At 44.0% G+C, this 24,246-nt stretch overlaps 1 protein-coding gene across 5 annotated transcripts in view; it reads left to right on the forward strand.

Moving 5' to 3' along the window:
• Nucleotides 1–24,246, forward strand: part of BIN3 (bridging integrator 3) — a 121,425-nt gene that overhangs the window by 46,001 nt on the left and 51,178 nt on the right. For 3 of the 5 annotated variants that reach the window (XM_035139691.2, XM_060283032.1, XM_060283033.1), the window contains exons 3-4: nt 20,212–20,252; nt 21,655–21,716. The exons of 1 other annotated variant lie outside the window; for it this stretch is intronic. In XM_035139691.2, the coding sequence (XP_034995582.1) occupies nt 20,212–20,252; nt 21,655–21,716 (103 nt within the window). Of the gene's footprint in view, nt 1–19,576; nt 19,682–20,211; nt 20,253–21,654; nt 21,717–24,246 lie in introns of all 5 variants that reach the window. One more of the 5 variants, XM_035139692.2, reaches the window with a different exon arrangement.

Raw genomic sequence — 24,246 nt, forward strand, 5'->3', positions numbered from 1 at the left:
AGCTATAATATTTTATTTTATTTTTGAGGAAAAATAAATATAAGACGGTGTCTTATTTTTGGAGAAACACGGTAGTAATGAACTCTCTCAGCACACCAGATATGGAACAAAAATGTATATGAATGTATACATGTGAACTGGATTTTATATTTATAAGATGTAACAGAGGTGTTGTTTGTAAGGAGGTAAAAGCGGTCAGCTGGAAGAATTGCAGAGACTGAGCCCCATTTCTGTTTGTGGTGTTGGGTTAAGAATTGCTATTAAAAAAGGGATATTAATAATGTGTCACTGATGTGAATTGTGTATTAGTTCATGCATTTTGAAAAAAAATAAATAGAAAGTGCTGCCGAACTGAAAAAAAGAACCCATAATTTAGGTTCCAGGAGCCATGTGGCGAATAGCTTTTCAAGCCCAGAGTGGCAAGGGAAACCCAGCCAGATGGGCAGGATATAAATAAATAAATAAATTATTATTATTATTATTATTATTATTATTATTATTATTATTATTATTTGCTGTTGTTGATGATGATGGTGAAGGCTTAAAACCACGGAGAGACCTGGTCTGAATAGAGACATTGGATTCTTATCTCATTATCTATCTATCTATCTATCTATCTATCTATCTATCTATCTATAAATGTAAAATATCCATGTTTGTGTACGATGACTTTTCTTGTGTACAATGACCGCTTGACCGATTGCGTTCAAATTTTGACGCAACATTCCATTCCAATATGCGAGTGTTTCCATAACCTTAGATTATACAGATGTCACACCTGTCACAGGTAAAAACAAGATTTTGTCTTTTTAAAAAAACATAGCGCCCTCCAGTGGTTGTCAAAGGATCAGCCGTCATATCCTTTGGTGTACCAAAGGAAAACATCCTATAGAACATTCTATGGGGACACACACACACACACACACACGGATAAAACAGCGTTTCCAGACTCCCGCCCCTCCTCCTCCTCCTCCTCCCTCACCATTTCAGAACCATAGCCGCTGAGGGGAGAGGGAGGATGGCAGGTAGCCCAGGAGGCAGGACGGGCCTTGCTGCTGCTTACCTCCAACCACCCGCAGGCGCCGCTACTGATGCCGGGGCACTCAGGCTGGGCCACGAGAGACAGGTCAGTCCCCGCCGCTGCTGCCACCACCAACACCTCGAGAGGTAGGCCAGGCTTTGACATGAGAGGCAGGCCGGGCCCCAAAGCCTCAGCCCCAGGCACTACCGATGTCATGAGAGGCAAGCCACAAGAGTCAGGCTGGGCCCCACATTCACCGACGCCTACGCCAGGAGACTCAGGCTGGACCACGAGAGACAGGTTGGGCCCCTCCGCCGCCGCCTCCACCGCCCCCACCAACGCCTTAAAAGCCAGGCCCACACCCGCTGGCCACACCCATCCGTCTGGACATGCGTAGAAGCAACTTCCGGTGCCGCTTTGCCCGATTTTCGGTGCCCAGGCCTGGGCGGAGCGGCACCGGAAGTCGCTTCTACGCATGTCTGGACATGCGTAGAAGTGACTTCCAGTGCCGTGCTACCCATGTATGGGCACTGGAAATCGGGCGGTGGCAGCACCCAAAATGGAGCCTCCCTGGCAGGTAAGAAATCTGGGGGATTTTCAGGATTTTTTCCAATCTCGGCTGCCAGCGGGAAATGGTTTAAAATACGGGGGTTTCCTGCGAAAAATGGGAGACTTGGCAGCTATGATTTGGGCACTGATGTGGTGGTGAGCTAGTGAGCTTCCAGGGATGTCTGACTGGCTTCTGTTGAAAATGAAATGGTGGAGTAGATGGACCTTTGCTGTAATCCAGAAAAGTTATTTTTATGCTCTTTAATCATAACAAGAACTCATCTCTTCAGAAGCAAAGAAGTGTCAGGAAAGCACATGCTTTTCACAATCTAAAACCAATTATAAAATGGCATCTGTTTGCTTTGTGGCTTTGCTACATAATCGCCTAGTTTTCCTGTCCATTGTGGACTGAAGTAAGGCCATTTGTGCAGGCTTTCTGGGAACTGTGGTTAGGCTGGAATATCAGTTTTACTGTGCTTTCGTATTCCAGAGGTTGGCCTCTGGAGAGTGTTTCAGGAAGTGGGAGGCATCTCTGGATCTGAATCTAATGTTGATCAGGGGGAGAAGCGGTTTGTTGGAGAGGCTTTCACACTTGCAAATGTAGATCAGAAACACATACACATTTAGGCAACTGTGGGGTTGCTAAAGGAGACTCGCTGCCAACTGAACTGTCCAGAGCAATCTGACGTCTAGTGTGGGGATAATGAGAGACTTGGCTCACCAGGCTTCTTCAGATTGGTGGGGAGAACCCTTTCTGATACAAATATGGTTTTGTAGCAGTTGTTTTAGAAGATGATTGTATTCATATGGAGGAGATGTTAGTCATACTTCAGTGCTTGCTGCCAGGAAGGGCAAAGTGTCAACAGTAGTTCAGTACTTCATGGTCAGAGTAAACTCCTATACTGTACTATATACTGAGCAGTGAGCTGAATTGATTTGATTTCTAGCCCTTCAGATGCATCGCAGTGTTGCATTCACCTTAACCTGGCCAAACCTTCAAAAAGGGGAAAAGAGAGGACCCAAACAATTACCGCCCAGTCAGCCTGACATCAATACCAGGAAAGATTCTAGAGCAGATCATTAAGCAAACAGTCTGTGAGCACCTAGAAAGAAACTCTGTGATCACTAAAAGTCAGCATGGGTTCCTGAAAAATAAGTCATGTCAGACTAATCTGATCTCATTTTTTGACAGAATTACAAGCCTGGTAGATGAAGGGAACGCTGTGGATGTAGCCTATCTTGATTTCAGCAAGGCCTTTGACAAGGTGCCCCATGATATTCTTGTAAAGAAGCTGGTAAAATGTGGGCTAGACAATGCTACCATTCAGTGGATTTGTAACTGGCTTACTGACCGAACCCAAAGGGTGCTCATCAATGGCTCCTCCTCATCCTGGAGAGTAGTGACTAGTGGGGTGCCACAGGGTTCTGTCTTGGGCCCAGTCTTGTTCAACATCTTTATCAATGACTTGGATGATGGGCTTGAGGGAATCCTGAGCAAGTTTGCAGATGACACCAAATTGGGAGGGGTGGCTAACACCCCAGAGGACAGGATCACACTTCAGAATGACCTTAACAGATTAGACAACTGGGCCAAAGCAAACAAGATGAATTTTAACAAGGAGAAATGTAAAGTACTACACTTGGGCAAAAAAAATGAAAGGCACAAATATAGGATGGGAGACACCTGGCTTGAGAGCAGTACATGTGAAAAGGATCTAGGAGTCTTGGTTGACCACAAACTTGACATGAGTCAGCAGTGTGATGCAGCAGCTAAAAAAGCCAATGCAATTCTGGGCTGCATCAATAGGAGTATAGCATCTAGATCAAGGGAAGTAATAGTACCACTGTATTCTGCTCTGGTCAGACCTCACCTGGAGTACTGTGTCCAGTTCTGGGCACCACAGTTCAAGAAGGATATTGACAAGCTGGAACGTGTCCAGAATGGTCAAAGGCCTGGAAACGATGCCTTATGAGGAACGGCTTAGGGAGCTGGGTATGTTTAGCCTGGAGAAGAGAAGGTTAAGGGGTGATATGATAGCCATGTTCAAATATATAAAAGGATGTCATATAGAGGAGGGAGAAAGATTGTTTTCTGCTGCTCCAGAGAAGCGGACACGGAGCAACGGATTCAAACTACAAGAAAGAAAATTCCACCTAAACATTAGGAAGAACTTCCTGACAGTAAGAGCTGTTCGGCAGTGGAATTTGCTGCCAAGGAGTGTGGTGGAGTCTCCTTCTTTGGAGGTCTTTAAGCAGAGGCTTGACAGCCATCTGTCAGGAATGCTTTGATGGTGTTTCCTGCTTGGCAGGGGGTTGGACTGGATGGCCCTTGTGGTCTCTTCCAACTCTATGATTCTATGAAATCTAATTCCAGACAGACTAATCTGTTCTTCCTCTGAATAGAGTAGCTATCACTTAGGCAGAGCAGGGCTCTCAGTGCCACTGTGCTTCTTGTGAATCAGTCTGTTGGGAGTGAATTTGGTGTGCATCTTTACCTGTGGCGTCTCAATGGGAAGCATCTGAGCATTTGTTTTGTAAACACTCCTGGAAGCAGCTTCCTCTGCAGTGGTTTCCCAACTGTGTTCTGGGGCACCCTGGTGTTCCTGGGAAGCTTATCAAGAGTTTCTTACAATGAAAAAATCTGTCTGAAAGACAGCTTGCAAATCTCTACTTAACTTCCCCTGCAACTTCCCCTTGTCTGGGTCTGGCCAGTTACCTGGGGGACCTTCTAGGGGTTACACCTGAGAGCCAGTGCAGTGCAGTGATGACCCAAGGACCTGGGAGGTCAGTGACAAAGTCACATCTCAGCCATGAAGTTTGCTGGATGACCCTGGGCCAATTTCTGACTCTTAGCCTAACCTACCTCACAGGGTTGGTATGAGGATAAAATGAGGAGAACTATGAGTGCCACCTTGAGCGCATTGTTGGAAAGATGGAGTATGGAAGTCTATATAAATGTAGGCATTGTGAGCGCAGATGTAACAGCCTTTCACCGTAACCGCTGAACCGAAATGCATCAAATTAGGGCAAAGCGTACCTAGCCCACCAGGGAGGGATCTGCCGTAAAACATTTTCCAAAAAAGCACACCTTTCATACCTAAAATAATGATTAAACACACAAAAGTTGCACGCAAATTATACACCACCAGCAGAAGCTCTGAAGACTCCAGCAGCATCTAATAGAAAGGCAGATCACACGCTGCTTCCTCCAAAACCGTCCCACCAGATGACATCACAAAATTCCACAGCAACCAACTGAAAACAGGCCTTTTGCAGCAACAAGGCCCAACATTGCCAAGTGGAGGTAGGGGCCTGCCTGGGGTGGGGGTGGGGGGCCGAATAGGGGGCAGGGATAGGTAATGGGTCAGAACAGGGTGGGGGGGAGACACAGGGATGAAACCTGCCCTCTCCACAGTATCTCGCCTCGGCTTTGCAGACTAGGCCACTTTCCAGACTAGGCCAAGTAGTGGTAGGGGCCTGCCTGGGTGGGGGAAATTAACCTCTAAAAAATTAACCTTTAAAAAAACACCACATAATAAAAATCCATTAATCCCTATATATATGTAAAAAGGGCATGTGGGAGAGGGGGAATCATAGGGATAAGCCGAGGGCGGGGAGAGCTACAAACACAGTCAAACCAACCCAAACCCCAAAGCAAAAAAACCAAACAAATCCTCAACAATAAACACCCCCCCTCCAAACCCACAATGACACACAAATAATAAATGTAAAAAGGGCATGTGGGAGAGGGGGAATCACAGGGGTGGGGTGGGAGAGGGGGAATGTGGGAGAGGGGCATGTGGGAGAGGGGGAATCACAGCCGAGGGTGGGGAGAAGACAATGAAAATCACAGGGATAAGCTGGTATGAAGAACGGAGTTTTTGCAGTGATGTTTTGGTGAGCAACTAATCCCCTTGCCCATGAAAGTTAGGCAGCCCCCCCCCAAAAGAAGTTTTAACCCTGCACCCCCCAAAACAGGTGATGAAACAGGTCATTTCTCCTCTCTAAAAAATGCCCACTGAACCACACTAAAATGTGGGTAGATCACCACCAGTTTATAACACCACACCCATATATCAAACCCTTCCCACTTCTGACCCACAAACAATAAACACCCTACAAAACTAAACAAAATACCACCTTAAAAAAATAAACCTCTAAAAAAACCACCACATAATAAAAATCCATTAATCCCCATCTATCTATATATATAAATGTAAAAGGGGCATGTGGGAGAGGGGGAATCGCAGGAATAAGCCGAGGGTGGGGACACAAACACTGTCAAACCAACCCAAAACAAAAAAACCAAACAAATCCTCAACAGTAAACACACACCCCAAACCCACAATCACACACAAATAATAAATGTAAAAAGGGCATGTGGGAAAAGGGGGAATCACAGGGATAAGCCCGAGGGTGGGGCGGTGGTGGGGGGAGAAAGGAACGGTAAACATCATGGATCAGAACAGGGTGGAGGAAATCACACTTCAAAAAATTAAAAATACAAATAAAACTACCAAAACAAACAAACATACACAATCATAAGAAGACAAAAAAACAAAAACAAAACCATAAATACAAGGACAAAGTTGAAACATTCGGACAAACAGAATACACCCTACAATTAAAAAACAAAGGTATTAAACCATTAACTTAAAAAAATATGATTTCAATAACTAAAAACAACAAACAAAACCCACAGCAACGTGTGGCCAGGTCAGCTAGTTAATAATAATAAAAAGTATACCGCCTTGGATTCCACAATGGAAGAAAAGTGCACTGTAATTGTAAGGCATTCCCATTACAATCTAAACAATGTAAGAAAAGTATAAGCTCTATCTGGTTGCTGTAGTCCTAATTTACAGTTTTAAATTGCAAACATTGCAGTAAAATTCACAAGTATTACAGTAAAGATAAAGTCCAAGTAAAGCTCTGAATTTGTTTTAAATGTTATCTTCAAACAACAGCAAGTGCACATTTTTTGTCCTAATTGAATATTTAGGTTCAACTGCTTTTGGCCTTTTTCAGATATTTATATAGCATATAAAATTATTACAACATTAAAAAAAGTTTGTTCACTAAATACAAGTCAGGTGTGCCAAATCAATGGCTACCTTTATGTTTGGCAAACTTAAAAGTGCTGCTTTTTTTGTAACCCAAGGGCTGCCTTCTTCCATTTGCCTATTCACAAAGGTCCTAATCATAGAATCATAGAGTTGGAAGGGACCCTGAGGGTCATCTAGTCCAACCTGAATATGCAGTTATCCCATTGAACCTTGGCATTATCAGCCTTGTCCTGGATGTGCCTATCCAGAAGTTAGAGGAATGTCATCTGGAGAGAGAAAATTTTACATGGTGGCATTTTGCCTTTGAAGTGCCCTTCCAGACTCTCTGATTAGTATAGTCACTCTTATTGTTTTAGACAACTAGTAAAACACATTTTGTTTTCTGTGCTCTTAGCACCAGTCCGTCAACCTACTAACTTTAGGATTTTGCTGCTACTGCTGCTATCTTCATTTGCACCATTTTCTTCTGGATTTCAAAGTTATTCTACTGAATAATTCTACGGTTTCTTATATAAACTACCCGGGATAAAAAATATTTTAAATAAATTAATGAGGATATCTCTGTGGGCACCTTCAAACATCAGTCTAGCTTTCCCCCAGTTTTAGGCATGCTAATTCAATTTGCTCCTGGTCAGAAGCTAAGTGGCACCTAATTGCAGACAGTGTGCATGGCAGATGCCGGAAATCCAGGTACGGAAGGCCACATGTGGGAAGTGGCAATGTTGGCACAAGAAATCCAGCGCCACATCTTAATTTGCCTGGAACAGCTTTCTGTATTGTGCACTGAATTGCAGAAGTGGGAGTTCGGGAACCTCCTGTGCGGACATGCCTGAACAGCAGCTTGGGTGGGATTATAACTCTATTTCAAGCTGCATTGCAGTTCCAGCTAAATGAAAGGCATCTAACTCACCCTGTGGTGATGTCATGCTCTTCAGTGGGGACTGGGTTATTGGAGTCGGCAGATGCTTGAAAAGGAAGGAGCTGCTTACTCCTCCACTTTGTGCCAAGAGACCTTTATGCCTGGGGAAGAGCCTCCCACCTGCTGCCAGGTGGGTTTTGCAGAAATGGTCCCCATTTTCTGAGCCTTGACAAGGAAGTGAGGGAATCCTGCATTGAAAAACAGCCTTCAAATGGCAGAAAGAAAGATTCTGTGTAGTCTATGCCAGAATAAGAGAGGCAGCAGGGCCATAGATCCAGGAGCTGGTGTAGAGTAAGCAACACACTTCTCTGATTCAGTTCTGAGATGATGAAGAAGAAGAGTTTGGATTTGATATCCCGCTTTATCACTACCCGAAGGAGTCTCAAAGTGGCTAACAATCTCCTTCCCCCCCCCCACAACAGACACCCTGTGAGGTGGGTGGGGCTGAGAGACTTCAGAGAAGTGTGACTAGCCCAAGGTCACCCAGCAGCTGCATGTGGAGGAGCAGAGACGCGAACCCGGTTCCCCAGATTACAAGTCTGCCGCTCTTAACCACTACACCACACTGGCTCTTTGACATTGAGTGTATAAGAAGCAGGAGTAATCTAACCAATTTGTGCACTGGGATCTCATTCCAGATTATTGCCATCACTTACTGTATGTAGGTCCAGAGAGAAGCATGCACGCACACCCCTGAAACTTCTTAAAGCAGAAGTTGCTGTCTAAGTCAACCACCCAGTCTCCTAAATAAGTAGATTAGAATCCTGTTCAGGTTTATAGAACATGTGAAAGGGGTAGAGAGGACAAACAGGCTAGCTCCACCCCTGGATGCCAGCACAAGCTCTGGTCACACATCCTTGACGCTGACGGTTCAGTGCTTGTCTGAAGAGTTGCCTACCCGCAGAGGTCTCCTTCAGGCCAACAGAGTTAGCCTGCTTGTTCTCAACCCCCCTCTCCATGCGCTGGATGCCTGAATGGGGCTTAGAACTGAGCGAGTTGAGGTGAATGTGACTTTTCCTTCAAAAAGAATATTATACAGTTGGAAAAGAGCAACCAAAATGATCAAGGGGTTGGAGTGACTCTCCTGTGGAGAAAGGTTCCAACATTTGGAACTTTTTAGTTTAGAGAAAAAGCGAGTAAGAGGTGACATTATTGTTGTTGTTTAGTCGTGTTCGACTCTTCGTGACCCCATGGACTAGAGCACGCCAGGCACTCCTGTCTTCCACTGCCTCCCGCAGTTTGGTCAAACTCATGTTTGTAGCTTCGAGAACACTGTCCAGCCATCTCATCCTCTGCCGTCCCCTTCTCCTAGTGCCCTCAATCTTTCCCAACATCAGGGTCTTTTCCAGGGAGTCTTCTCTTCTCATGAGGTGGCCAAAGTATTGGAGCCTCAGCTTCAGGATCTGTCCTTCCAGTGAGCACTCAGGGCTGATTTCCTTCAGAATGGATAGGTTTGATCTTCTTGCAGTCCATGGGACTCTCAAGAGTCTCCTCCAGCACCACAATTCAAAAGCATCAATTCTTCAGCGATCAGCCTTCTTTATGGTCCAGCTCTCACTTCCATACATCACTACTGGGAAAACCATAGCTTTAACTATATGGATCTTTGTTGGCAAGGTGATGTCTCTGCTTTTTAAGATGCTGTGACATGATATCGGTAGAAGTGTGTGAAATGATTCATGGCATGAAGAAATTGGAAAGAGAAAGGTCTCTCTCTCTCTCTCTCCCCCCCCCCTCTCTCTCATAACACTAGAAGTCATGAGCATCCAATGAAGCTGAGTGTTGGAAGATTCAGCTACAGATACGGTAAATGACAGTCCTTCTTCATGCAATACATAGTTAAGCTGTGGAACTCCCTCCCCCAGGAGGCAGTGATGGCCACCAACTTGGTTGGCTTTGAAAGAGGATTAGACAAATTTATGGAGGAGGAAAGGTCTGTCAGTGGCTACCAGCCAAGATGGCTCTGCCCTGCCTCCACAATGGAAGGCAGCGGTGTTTCCGAAAACCAGTTGCTGGAAACCACAGAAAGGCAGAGTGGTTTTGTGCTTAAATCCTGCTTGCTGGTTTCCCATAGGCAACTTTTCAGCCATTGTGAGAACAGGATGCTGGACTAAATGGGCCATTGGCCTGATCCAGCAGCTCTTCTTATATTCTTATGTATTTTATTTATTACATGTGTGTATATACTTCATGAAACAAGGTACCTGGGATTATCTAGACTTCCCATCTAAGCACTAACCAGACCTGGCCCGTTTTACTTCAGCAAAGTAGATGCATCATATGCCTTCAAACTGTGCTCTTTGGCAAAACTCCAGAATGTTTATTTAAGTAGAGAAAACATTTATTCATGGAAAACAGAAGTGAACAGAACATCAGGTGTATAGGAAACAAAACACACAAAATAGCATGGTCTCTCCAGTGCTGTCTGCTTCGTCATCCAAGGCAATAGAACAGGGCATAAAGTCAAAACCACATTCTCCTTTATGAGAGAACTCTAAGTCCAGGTAAAACTGGTGGGCAGCTGATTACATTTCAAATTGGGTAAACAGCTCAGAGCTGAACTGTGGGGAAGGAAGAGGGCTACTTCCTAGTAGGAGTCGATTTGCATTTTCTAAGATACATGGAAATGCTACTAGGAGCCAGCACAGATTATCAGACTGGAAAAGAGAGACTAAAAATAATAATCTGATATGCATTTGAGCAGCCGGACAGTAGAATATTACCTAAATGCCTTACATTGAAATGGCTAAAAAAGAGGAAAAGACAGAAATCCTGTTCCCTCATGAGTTTTGAATTGACCTTTTGTTAAAATAGAAAACATTAAGTCTTCGGACAACACCATACAAATCATTGTGAATCCAGAGAATCTGTTTGGGAACAGCTTCTTGTAAGAATAGAAGAGACCAAGTGTTTGTCTGGTCCATCATCCGGTTCCCGCAATGGCCAGCCAGACACCCAGGGAGGCCACACCCAGGGCATGAAGTCAAAAACCCTCTCCCATTGCCCCTGCCTGCCACAAACCGTCATTTAGTAGCTTACAGACTCTGAAAATGTGGGTTCCGTTTAGCTATCATAACTCGTAGTAATTGATAGCCTTATCTCTACAAAAGTAGTGGCCATTGCCACATCCTGTAGCCAGTGACTTCCATATGTTAACTATGCATTGTTTAAAGAAGTTGTTCTGTTAGTGCTAAACAGACTGCCTATCAATTTAACAGAATGACCTTGGTTTTTAGCATTATGAGAGAGGGGCAAAACCTACTTTGTCAGCACTATGCATAAATGTACAAACTCCTAACACATAAGCAGTTGCCTGTTTTTGTTTTTTTAAATTAAAATCCCCAGATGTGTAGTAGCCCTTATGAGTTAAACAGGGTGGGGTTTTTTAAAAAACCAGAACATGAGGAAATGGCGTTCCACTACCTTTTTTGACCCCTGCCCTGCACTGCTGCCAACTTGCGCCTCCCCCTTGCCTTGAGCTACTTCTTGTTCTTTGGCTATTTCCTGTGGCAGATACTATACAAGGAAGGAAGGGCCTGACACCCCTTCACAGACCATGACAACCATTAGCCAATCAGTGCTTCGTACAAGTGTTCCTGGGGCCAGGGGCACGAAGTCATTGCAAGATGTTTCTTTGTTGGCAAACCGCAGCATGCATGGTGTGACATGCAACACATGTGTGGGGCAGAGTAGCTTGTGGTATCAGATATCAAACTTTATTTCAGTCACAGACCAGCATAAGATAAAACATATGGATAAACTGAATACACAAGACTTAGAACAGGTAAGGGATAAAAACTAGTAATTAAAAGATGATTGTATCATACATACTTAAAAAGATAGAAACAAGGACAAATGGTTAAAAGTGACTATTAAGAGGGAACGTGAAGGAGCACAGGTCTTGCATTTGGGGCCTAGTTTGTGGTGCAAACTATTCTTTGACGATATCCATAATAGCAGCACAAAATCTAGCAACTGAGTTTTCATCTTGAAGTAGGAGGGAGGTATAAAGTTGATCTCCGACCTGGAAATTTATGTAGCATAGGTAAGATGAACCTAGTCCGTATATCTGTATAGCACTGGCAGTGAAAAAAGGCACGTTCTGTTGTTTCCAGGTGCCCAGAGCCACATGGGCATTTCCTCTCCTCATATGGTGTCTTCCTAAAGCGGGCTTCCTGGATGGCTGAAGGAGGGCCTGGCAGTGGGCCAGAGGGAAAACCCCTTGCTGTTTTGAATTTCAAGGTTGGCTATATATGGCATTTGGAAGGTGAGGGGCCTTCTGGTTTCACTGATTAAAAATTTGGGGTACCTGGCTAGATCCGCTTGGTGTTGTGTATCTTCTAGGTGCTGTTTGATGGAGTTTTTTTTTGGCTTGTTCATACCCCATGTCGAGTAAGATCTGCGGGGTGAAGCCCAGAGTTGTCATTATGTTTATCACTGCACGTTTCCATGTTATTTGGAAACCATCCTTAAGAGTTAAGAAAGCAAGGCCACGTGGGAGGAAGGATAGTTTCAGCCAGTAATTTAAGTGTGGTGAGCCATAGTCTAGCCTCAATTCTTACAAATCCAATTTCGAAACGTATGGTAGCATTGGATATGTATTTAGGCACTTGTAGGGCTGATCTTAAGAATTTAGATTGTACTAGTTCTAATGGAGTTTTCTTGGCAGAGATCCTGGAGTGGGTTGCCAATTCCTGCTCCAGGTGGATCACATTTAGTCAAAACTCTTCACTATGACATTTCCATGCACGGCGTAGCTCATAGCTTCTCTGAGTTATTCAAGCCCCTCCTCCATGACAAGGCAGTGATCCATGATCAAATCCCTTATGAATACTGTACACAGTGGAAGTGAGGAACAGGTTTAAGGATTTAGATTTGGTGGACAGAGTGCCTGAAGAACTATGGATGGAGGCTTGTAACATTATACAGGAGGCAGCAACGAAAACCTTCCAAATGAAAAGGAAATGCAAGAAAGCAAAGTGGCTGTCCAATGAGGTCTTACAAATGGCGGGGGAGAGAAGGCAAGCAAAATGTTAAGAACGGTTAAGAACGGACCTCCAGAATGAATTAAGTTCATAACCAGAGGTACCACTGTAAAGCAGTACTGGGATAAGAGTAGCTTGTGAAACCAGGTGCTGTGTTGACAGGGCTGTGTTGACAGGGCAACGGTCCCCGACCTAGTGTGGGGGCTTGAACTTGGACCTGCAACTTCCGTGCCCCACATTCACATAGTTCTTTTCTGGTGCAGCCGCCGCCATCAACATGTTTCTCCCCCGCTTGGAGTGCGACAGGTGAATGCAGGCATAATGTGGGGGAGCGTGGCCTGGGTCTGGCCAGGGGCTGATTCACTGCAGGATTGCCTGCCTGTCTGCTTGCTTGAAAGGCACAAATACAGGATGGGAGACACCTGGCTTGAGAGCAGTACATGTGAAAAGGATCTAGGAGTCTTGGTAGACCACAAACTTGACATGAGTCAGCAGTGTGATGCAGCAGCTAAAAAAGCCAATGCAATTCTGGGCTGCATCAATAGGAGTATAGCATCTAGATCAAGGGAAGTAATAGTACCACTGTATTCTGCTCTGGTCAGACCTCACCTGGAGTACTGTGTCCAGTTCTGGGCACCACAGTTCAAGAAGGATACTGATAAGCTGGAACGTGTCCAGAAGAGGGCAACCAAAATGGTCAAAGGCCTAGAAACGATGCCTTATGAGGAACGGCTTAGGGAGCTGGGTATGTTTAGCCTGGAGAAGAGAAGGTTAAGGGGTGATATGATAACCATGTTCAAATATATAAAGGGATGTCATATGGAGGAGGGAGAAAGGTTGTTTTCTGCTGCTCCAGAGAAGCGGACACGGAGCAACGGATTCAAACTACAAGAAAGAAAATTCCACCTAAACATTAGGAAGAACTTCCTGACAGTAAGAGCTGTTCGGCAGTGGAATTTGCTGCCAAGGAGTGTGGTGGAGTCTCCTTCTTTGGAGGTCTTTAAGCAGAGGCTTGACAGCCATCTGTCAGGAATGCTTTGATGGTGTTTCCTGCTTGGCAGGGGGTTGGACTGGATGACCCTTGTGGTCTCTTCCAACTCTATGATTCTATGATTCTATGCTTCAGTCTTCGGATGTCGGGTGTTACAGTATGTCTGAAATCTAAATTGTAGTTAATCATAACTATGGTCTGAAACAAACATGGTTTTGAAGTTGACTTGTTTTTGACAAACTGGCTAAAATAAACCACATTTTATTGGGTTAAGATGACACTAAAATCTGTAGTTGTTAAAAAATGAAAACGAAAGCTTTCAATTTACCACTTGCAGTTCCATCAGAGGAGGAAAGTGGAGAAGGAGCATTCGGAAATGAGATATTCCTAGGGTCATTCCCATAAATAATGACATTATTGTAACGTCTGAATGCTGTCAATATAAGTAAAGCTCTTTTAGAGTGTGCAAAGAACTAAATATATCAGATGTAGCTGTGTATGAAGTTACAGTATTGTTCCATAGTTTAAATTATCAAAATAACTATGCAATTATGTGTATAATAACAAATAAAGGGATTATTTACTGCTTCTTTAGTATGTTTTAAGTGCATAAAACATGATTGGGTTATGGCCTCCCCCATTCCGCCGCCACATCTATTCATTTAAATTCCATAGTCTACCAAGAATCTTTCAAGTGTACTTTGATGGCATAGTGTTCATCCTGCATGAAGTCAACATATTCTGTAGAGAGGCAGATACCTAGTCCCAATCCTAATTCTGGAAATGGGGTACCACTGCATTCAGGGTTGGTCAGGTTTGAAGGTGACAGCAAGTTGAATAGTGTAAACTCTTTGGGAACAACTGAATACATGGTATGTTTTTGAGTTTCCTCTATCCTGATGACTATAAATGGGTTGTCAGGGCCTATGCCAAGTGTTATTGTTCATAATGATTATTGATGGTCCCTGAATGGGCTGTTCACCTGCAGGGTTGGTGTCTAAGAGGAGTGCTTGGCAGATTCTCTGTCTGCGGGTAAAATTGGCAGAATCAGTGAGCTGAGCATTTATAGGTGGAATTAATTGGAACGGGAGGGGGGGTACAACCTACAACTTAGTGAGGAGGCTTGGTTGCACAAGTTGTTCTCTAGGCAGGACTATCTTTGGTGTCACTTATCTTCTTCTTGTAAGTTTGTAAAGTTAGTGTGCTTTAATCCATCTGAACCTGCCTCCTCCTGTCAAGCCACTGGTGTAGCAACCTAGCTGAGTAGCATCTGTCCTGATGGGCAACAGACTCTTCCTCCAAGATCTCAGGCACAGGTCTTCTGGACCTGCTGATTGAGATGTCTTTTTAACAGGGGTGCTTGGAACTGGGCCTTGGACTTTCCTCTCACAAACTGTGTGCTGGACCACTGAGCTATTTATTTACTGTATTTGTATCTTATTTCTGCAGCACTACAGTGCTCCCTAGACAATGTGAAATAAAAAATAAAAAATAAATGAAAACCATAGAAAGTATGGAATGATACTGAGGCATCACTAATTGATTTGCCTCTGGGTTTTCCCAGGTTAGTACTTTGCTTACATATAGATCAAGAATGGGGAACCCATGGCCTACAAGACAAGGCTTTTTTTCAGCTGGAGCTCTGCTCCAGGACCTCTCAGGTGGCAGGTGACATTGCGAGCTGGCTTCCCTTCTGCCACTGCTGCCACCAGTTGGCAGGGTGGGAAAGGAGAAGTGGATGGGAGGCTGAGGGTGGGGAGAGGTCAGTGCAAGTCCGAGCCTCCAGGACACGAAGCCCAACTGTGGCCCTCTGGGAGGCCATGTGACGGCCAGGCTGTGTGTGTCATCTTTGACCAGGAACGTGTCTCCGGTTTGGGCTCAGGCAATGGCAGCAGTGATGGGGGGGGGGAGGGTTGCACTGTTCTCCCTGCTCCCCCCTTCCCTCTCTTTGCCCTTGGGCACCTCATTCCGCTTTCTTGCTGGCCTCCCTCCTTTCCCCCCTCTCTCTGTGCATTGCTTTCCCCGTGTGTGTGTGTGTGTGTGTGTGTGTGTGTGTGTGTGTGTGTGAGAGAGAGAGAGAGAGAGAGAGAGAGAGAGAGAGAGAGAGAGAGAGAGAGAGAGAGAGCGCACTGCGAGTGCAACAGCCTTCCTGCCACAGAAAAGCTTGCAGTGGACAGGAAGTGAAGAGGGAGCTCCGGAGCCTTTTTTTTCCTTCAAAAAGAGAGCACCGCTTCCCAGGTTTTATTGGACTCCCAACTCTCTCCCATCTTCCCTGACTATACTGACTGGGGCAACCTTGGGAGGGCCACATGGTAGATATTGGTAGTATTTCCATCTTTCTATCCATGTGCTGCCCTGTTCTGTGATGCCTTAACTTTACTCACAACCTAAGAACACAGGAAGCTGCCTTTTATCATCAGGTCTGCCTGTTTGTTTATCTTGTCCAATGCTGTCTATTATTCTGACTTATAGTAGCTCTCAATAGGCTCCCATCACACACTACTGGAATCCTTTTAGCTAGAACAAACTAATTATTCTCTCTCTGTGTGCACATGTGTGAAAGAATAGAAAAAGGTGATTGAACTGGTTCGAAACAAAAAAACCTTAGAAATGTGTCTGTGTGAAAATAAAGCAGCTTGCATAGGCCTCGCATCAGGCCCAGGTGTTTCTTGCTTCTGTGAGATATGCATTTTTGTGTGGTAATTTTTTTGGCACAGTCTCTTGAGTTGATTGCCAGTGGACCCCTGTGTCACCCTGCCTTCTAAGGCAACCAGGACAGTTCACACATGGGCATATAAATAGAAGCAGCAATTCAGCAGCTATTTTTTACCACCGGAACACCCATAAAAATTTAGGGAGGCTCTTTTTGTGCTTGTTACCTGACCTGAAGGCATCAGCTGCTGTGGATTTTGGCAAGCCTGCAACACAGGCAGCGGCAGTGCAAACATCCTACGCACTGTTCCAGCCCCAATTCCTAGGAAGTCCATTTTTGGCAGTGGGCAAAGCTTTTTGCTTGTACATAATCTTTCCACTAATGGCAGTAGTTTTGTAGCAGTGCACACAGAATAGGTACGGTTTCATGAACTGTGTATCAGCCAGCAAAGCTGAAATAGCCATCTGACTGAGATGCCTCGGGACATTCAAACTTGCAAACCAATGTTCTTTTCATGGAGGTTGCCATAAAAGCAGGAGACGATTTACATCTGCAGGCCTTTGCTTTGAAATGGTTGTGGCCTAGTAGCAGTGTTAATTAGAAACCAAGTGGGGATTTTAATTTGATGTATTCCCATTTCTTTAGGTATTGCTTGTTGCATCTGATAATTTTGGATTGTGAATGCCTGTGGCATGGTTGTGTGTGCTAGGATCCTTACTCTTTTTTCATATTCTGGTTATAGGAACATGCGACATTTTCCTGCTTTCCATGGCATGCTGACTTGCACTTCATTTGATCTTGTGACAATAAAGCCTCCCATTCCTTTCACTTTTGTCTGTATATATGCAATATTTTTACTCACCTGAGAGAAGTCTTCCACCCCCAAGCCAGTGCCCTGTCATAGCCTCTTAAGAGCATGCCATCTGCACAGTGCTTATTTCATGGACCCAGAGTGCTTGTGTAGTTCATCTAATCTGTACAGTACCTTTTATCTATTGTATAGTACATTAATTAGATAATGAATTACTGTATATTCCGGCGTATAAGACGACTGGGCGTATAAGACGACCCCCAACTTTTCCAGTTAAAATATAGAGTTTGGGATAATTCACCGTATAAGAAATACGACCCGGCGTATAAGACGACCCCTGACTTTTGAAAAGATTTTCCTGGGTTAAAAAGTAGAATTATACACAGGAATATACAGTATATCTGTTCAAAGCTTCAGCTTGTGCAGGTCCTCAGTGGTACAGATTGTGTAGCCTCCTGGGTCCAATACAGATTTAGCACACTGTTTACTGTAATTTTACTTTGAGGTTTATTACATGTTTGTCCCACCCTTCTGCCAGGAAGCTCAAGGTGGTATACACGTATGGCACCTCCCAATTTTATCCTCATAGGAACCCTGTGAGGTAGGTTAAAGCTGGGAAATCTTGACTAGTTCTACGTCACCCACGAAGCTTCATGGTCAGCTTGAATCTTGAACCTTTTGGTTCTAGTCTGACAGTAACCACTCTGTAACCAGATGTGGCAGACACAGGCCTCTCCATAGAGTGTACTTTACCTTCCTTTATCACGGAAGATATACAGCACCAGCCTTGATCAAGGTTTAGGCTAGCCAAGTTTAATTCCTTACACAGGATTTGAAGTTTGGTAACAAGCCTTGCTTCAGAGGACATTAGGCTAGACTGCACTCTCACTTTTAAAATATAAAAACTACACAGTTCCCTGCAGAGTTTTGGGGATCTAACCTGCAAATAGATGATGTAGTAGCAGTCATTTTGGATGATGTCTTAAGGTTTGGAAACTTTCCTGATGGCAATATTGAGTAAAGTAGTGGGGGTAAGGAGTATTCTAGGAAATGATACTGAGAAGATGATATTCAGCTCTCATTAACATTGGGGTGTGGGTGGCAAATGCTGAACGAGGAAAGCACATGAAAATGCCCTAAAGACCAGAGCTGAGGTAGAAGGGATGAAAGAAAAATTGTCACTTGCATGTTTTTGTTTTCAAAAAGAGCAAGAACTAATAGAAAGTTCAAACTACTTGATTTTTTTCCAGGGTAATTTTCTGCTTTCTCTTAAGATTCCCCAGATATAAAGCATTTTCCTTTGCAAAGGAAATTGTTGGAAATTGCTCGGTTAAAATGAGCAGCTCCGATTTTCCAAAATTAAAGTGGCATTTGTTTCCCATCTTAATACTTCTAATGTATTAGTTAACCGTGGCAAATTATGTTTTGAAGCAGGAAAGGCTCTCGGTTGAGGGTCCAGCCACACTTTCCTTTGTGCCGTACTTTCTAGCCACAACTCCATGATTTCTAGGTCCATGTCCAAGCAGGGTTGGTTTTCCCCCCCCCCCCCACACACTCTTTTCCCTGGAAAAACCAGCTGTTTACCACTGAATTGGCTAATTGAACCATGCCCATTTAAACTTTGTGTGTGCAGAGATTCTTGTTTCTGTTTGTTACTGTGGTATATTTTTGTAGTTTTGTTTTGTAAACTGCCCTTTAATCTTTTGATGAAGGGTGTTATAGAAATTTAATTAAACAACAACAACAACAATGTGAGGTCACAGTACACTGATAATTATGTGACTGCTGCACACTCCTTCTTCATTTTATAGCATAAGGTGGACAGTTGTCTGAACAGGTATTGACACCACTCCTCTTTGACTTGGCAAGCCAAGTCTAATGTTAGCTCTTGAGCTGTAGAATAAAGTTTGGATATGGGAAACCACGTTCCAATCCCTGCTCAGCTGTGTGTTTCAGTGGATAGATAGCCTTGGAGGCATCGTAGTCTCACTTTCCCCACAGGAGGGTTCTGAGATTAAACTAGTGCTCTGAACTCCTTGGTAGAAATGCAGGCTAAATATGCATTGCACCTTCTTTTTTGGTGAGTGGCAGTGGGGAATTGGGCCCTGTTCTTGGATTCCCCTTGCTGTCGCAAGCTACGCACTTCTTCATCTCTTGGTCCTGGAATCCTAGTGGGAGTAGAAGAAAACAATCTTGTTGTACTTCCAGGTACACTAGACTTTTTGTGCACCATCCTGACTTCATCTTGCCTTCAACGATCATTGGCCCCTAAAGCAGAAGAAACAGGTGTGCAAGAAGCCTTGTACAGTTGTGATGCGATTTGATAGGGTGCATTTGAGCTGTATGATAAATGCAGTTCTGTGGTCAGCTGGCTACCTGCCTAGTTCTGCTTCCTTTTTGTTTGCATTTAGTTTAGGGCTTGTATTGGTTTAAGACTGTGTGGTGTGTCTGCTATTGCCACACCTTGCAACTCAAGTGCCCAAAGTGAGCTGTAGCTTGCAAGAATACCCTGCTAGAAGACCCTCTTTTGTGCACCTTAATAAGCCAGCATTATATGAATGTGTGTTTCCTTCTCTTTAAGAAACAACTTTCAAGCAAGATGATCTTACTGTATGGACAGCCTCACAGCTGAATCATAGAGAGAAATACTTATTGAACCAAAGTGGACCCCTCACAACTTTCCTTTGTATGCTCTGCCAATATCTGAATTCCAGTTACTCTTTATAAGAATTTTGTGTGGGGGATTTTTTAAAAAATAAAAAAATTAAATATTGCTTCTAAATATGTTTTCATGAGTGGGTTAGGGGGGGAGATGTTTGTTTGAATTACTCTGCAAATCATTCAGTACTAATTTCCCCATCTGATTGCTGTTGAGAATCAGAAAATAAATTCCAATGTAGGTGGGGGATTCATATAAATATTAGATATTTTGTTTTCGATTTCTAGCCGTGGTTCTGGAGACATAAAGCCCTTTTCATGCCAACCATGGGTGATATGTTTTCTACAGATTACGGGGGGGAGCCCTTAGCAAGTAAGATACTTGAGTGGAATTTGATGTGCTTTATCTATTGCTATTTGTAGACTAGTCTATTCTTGGGCTTTACACTTGGAAAGATGGCATGCTGGCTGCATTGGGTGGAGTGGTGTGGTTTTTTTGGTTTGTTTTAATTATACTCCAGTGTTTTTAGCTGATTTGGCTTCTGTTCCTTTTCATAGGTCGAGAGAGATTTTGAACGGGAGTATGGGAAGCTGCAGCAGTAAGTGTTCTTAATTCAGCTTGTTGTGGTTCCATTCTTGTTGTATTCTCTATCCATCCTTAAACCTTGCCTGTACTGGTTTATTCTTTTGCTTCACCCTGGATTCCTTGTGACTGTTAGGACTAAGGGTTGTTTCTCAAACATCTTAAAAGAAACGAAATAATGATTTATCTATAGGTAATTGCACTTGAACTTGCATGTCTGTAAAGCAAGTATTAAATACTCATCTTAGGAAGAGGCAGAGTCCTTATTTGTTCCGAAATTCCATTTATTTCTTAACACCAGAGCTAAACAGCAACTCAAAGAAGACCCATTGTATCAGTGTGCCTGCCGGAGCTGGACTAACAGTTGTGCGCCAAAACTGTTCCCTTAAAGGGGAACTGCCCGCTAGTTAGCCTGCTCCTTATTGGAGTGCTATTTGGTGATTGGTTGGGTCGCGCCAGGGGGCGGACCCTGAACGGAGGGAGAACAGCTCCAATGGGTCTCTGTACACAACAGCAAGGGTGAGGAACCTTCAGCCCACCAGGCCTCCCCATTTGGCCCATGTGCGGCAGGTAAAATTGCAGCTAGGCCCCAAAGGGGTTTTCAGCTGATAAGTTTTCAGCTGCCAGTTGATAGGTGGTGCCTGTGAAACTTGTTTCAAAGTGCAGCACAGGGCTGTCTGCAAGCCCTGGTGATCAGTTGATTGGTGGGGTTTGAAGGGAGCCCTGCCAAACACTTGGGATAGGCTGCAGTAGGGAGTTGGAAATGCTTCAGGAACTCCAGGGTGTAGGGCAGGAGGAAGTGACTCGAGTTTAAAGCACTTCTTCCAGCATTTTAAATCCAAACTGCTTTCTTAAAAAAAAATTCTTTCAAAAATGGAGCATTTATGATTATTATTATCCTGGGGAAGCAGTTTCCTTTTTGGCCCATTGATTTATTTTTTTAAGAACAGACTTCTAGTTTAATAACATTTGCATACTCGGTTGCTCAGAGGTACCGTATTTTTCCATCTATAAGACGTCCCCATGTATAAGATGCCTCCTATTTTCGGGGACTCAGATTTAAGAAATGGGGAGAGATGGCCCAGAGTATGAGACTCCCCCTAATTTTTGACATTATTTTTAGGGGGAAAACCTAGTCTTATACATGGAAAAATACGGTAATTATTTCTTAAAACAGGTGTTTAAGCAAATGCTGTATTTCAAGCATTACTTCTCCTGTATCTTTCCTCCTCCGGCCAGCCTTCTCTATATTGCAGGCTTGAACTGGCCACTGCCCCACTGTTTCCCTCCTCCTCCTCCTGAGTCATCTCTAGATTGCCCGATAGTAAGAATTCTCTCACCACACACACACACACACACACACACACACACACACACACACACCAACCCCCAAAACAAATCTCAATTTTCTGTTTTAGGCTGGAAGATCAAACTAAGAAACTCCAAAAGGATATGAAGAAAAGCACAGATGCAGACCTAGGTAAGATGAACGTATTAAATGGAGACTAAGCCGAGAAGGAGGGACCCAGGTGGTGCTGTGGGTTAAACCACAGAGTCTAGGGCTTGCTGATCAGAAGGTCGGCGTTTTGAATCCCTGCAATGGGGTGAGCTCCCGTTGCTCGGTCCCAGCTCCTGCCCACCTAGCAGTTTGGAAGCACATCAAAGTGCAAGTAGATAAATAGGGCGGGAAGGTAAATGGCGTTTCTGTGCGCTGCTCTGGTTCGCCAGAAGCAGCTTTGTCATGCTGGCCACATGACCCAGAAGCTGTCTGCGGACAAACGCTGGCTCCCTCGGCCTATAGAGCGAGATGAGCGCCGCAACCCCAGAGTCGGACACGACTGGACCTGATGGTCAGGGGCCCCTTTACCTTTTACCTTTAAGCCGACAAGGATCTTTTTCTAGGGTTTTGTTGCACATACATTGTGGAGCTGTGATTCATCCATTTCTCGGTGGTCAGAATGCCTCTTTACAAAAAGACACTTTAAACTGTGACTTACCAATAAACCAGTGTGAATCAATAGCAAATCCATTTCATTGACCTGTATGGATAGAATATTAAGGAAGTTTCTGGCTGATGCATGACTTAGCTTCATTTGGCCAGGACAGAGTGATAAGCATTGGAAGTCATGAGCATGCTGGCTGGCTCTCTCTGTCTCTCTTAATTTACTGACACAATTTGTTTGCTTCAGAAATTTCAGAGAAAAACATCTGGCCTCCAGGTGTTTTATGTTATTTTGTGCTTTGGCCCCTTGTTTCCATGCTCATGTAACTTCTTCCTCATGAACCCCATTCAACCCTATTACCCAATGATGCATCTAAAGCAAGGAACAAGGTGAAGGCAGAGGCTTGTGATAAAGGAAATCAGAAAGGAAATCAGTATGGTTTGGTGGTCCACAGTGTGTTTCATTCAGTTGCGGATATTTTGCCATTGCTGCTTGTTTTAGGAACAAAAATGAGGCTTCTCATTCCTCTGAACCCATAAATCCTCAGTACTTCTCCACCCTCCAGTCTTTGGGAAATGGTCATGTGCAGAAAATAACAGTTTTTCTAAAGAATGAAACTGGGAGGAAAATGAAAGTGTTGTGGAAAGAAACAAAATAGATTCTGTGGTGTTATGTGACTAGCTGAAAAATGCAGTGTTGTCAATCCCAAAGGCAGCTAATGGTCTGAACGGCAAGTTATTAATATAAAATAAAACAAACCTTATTTAAACTATTCTTGCAACTATGCAAGAGGAATGAATCTTACTGTTTCAATTTCTACTCCCACCCCAAGAATACAGAATTCATGTTTGCAAAGGTTAGAATTTGGATTTCTTTTTGCCCTTGAATGTGCTCAGCAATGCTAAGAATGGCAGCAAACCATATAACAGGAATGGGGAAACTGTGATCCACCAGATGTTGCTAGACTCCAAGTCCCATCATTTCTGACCATTGGCCGGGTGTGCAAGGCTGATGGGAATTGGAGTCCAGCAACAACAACAGGACCCAAAGATGCCTCTAAGTGTGTAGAGCTTACTATAAGGGGGAGATTACACTTGTTCTTCTATACCTTACATTTGCACATCCCTTTAAAAGGGATCTATGCATACACAGCTCAAAGTTTGTAGGCCTTGTTACATGACTTTTCAGACTACAACTGCTTGTCTTCAGCCCTGACCCTGTTCAAATACCCTGACATCAGTTGTTGTGGAGCAGGCGTGCTAGGGCTCCAGGGCAGTTACAGTCTCCATCTCTTATAGGCGCTACATGAAGGATGGCTAAACGGTGGCCCTCCAGATGTTGCTGGACTACAACTCCAATCATCACAGCCGATAGGGATGTTTGTAGGGGAACTACTGCCCTGCACACTTAAAGCCATAGCTGCACACCCACACACAGAAAGCACAAATGGTTCAGGTCCTGAAGAAACAACTCAAAACTTTTTTTTTAAAAAAGTCTCCCACTAGTCCATTGTTACAATTGCCCAGTAAGATTTTCCTTGCAGAGAATTCCACTCTCCTCCCTTTCAGTGGGCGTTTTATATGGATCACTTCAAACCCCAAAGGATCTGTGGGAGGATTCTCTCTCCCCCTCCAGCTGCGTGGCATCATCACAAATCAGCTCAGACTCTTGCCCAGATAGCAAGAGATGATTTTGCATTTTAAGGCATGTCATCCTGAATTATGAACTGACAGTGGCTATTTCTTTGTTTTGCTTGTCCTTCCTACTAGTGAGTGGAAACTGGGACAAATCCAAATCTGGCTGGATGCTGTTTGGCAAAACCTAATTACACATTCAAGCCCTCTGGAGCACTGCTTCCTCCACCTCCCAGGAACTGAGAGCTGACTATTATTTGGATTGAACTGTTTATATTTTCCCAGGTCCAGCATAAGTCTGGCAAAGTATTAGCTGTGATATGTCCCATTCCTCTCTGCATTCAGTCCTTCTATTGCATTGATGGAATGATGATTGTTTACTTGACCAGTATTGACGTGTTGGACTTGGTCAGCCTTGGATCAGATATCCAGC

This window comes from Zootoca vivipara, chromosome 15 (genome assembly GCF_963506605.1).
Source record: "Zootoca vivipara chromosome 15, rZooViv1.1, whole genome shotgun sequence".
Lineage (NCBI taxonomy): Eukaryota > Metazoa > Chordata > Lepidosauria > Squamata > Lacertidae > Zootoca > Zootoca vivipara.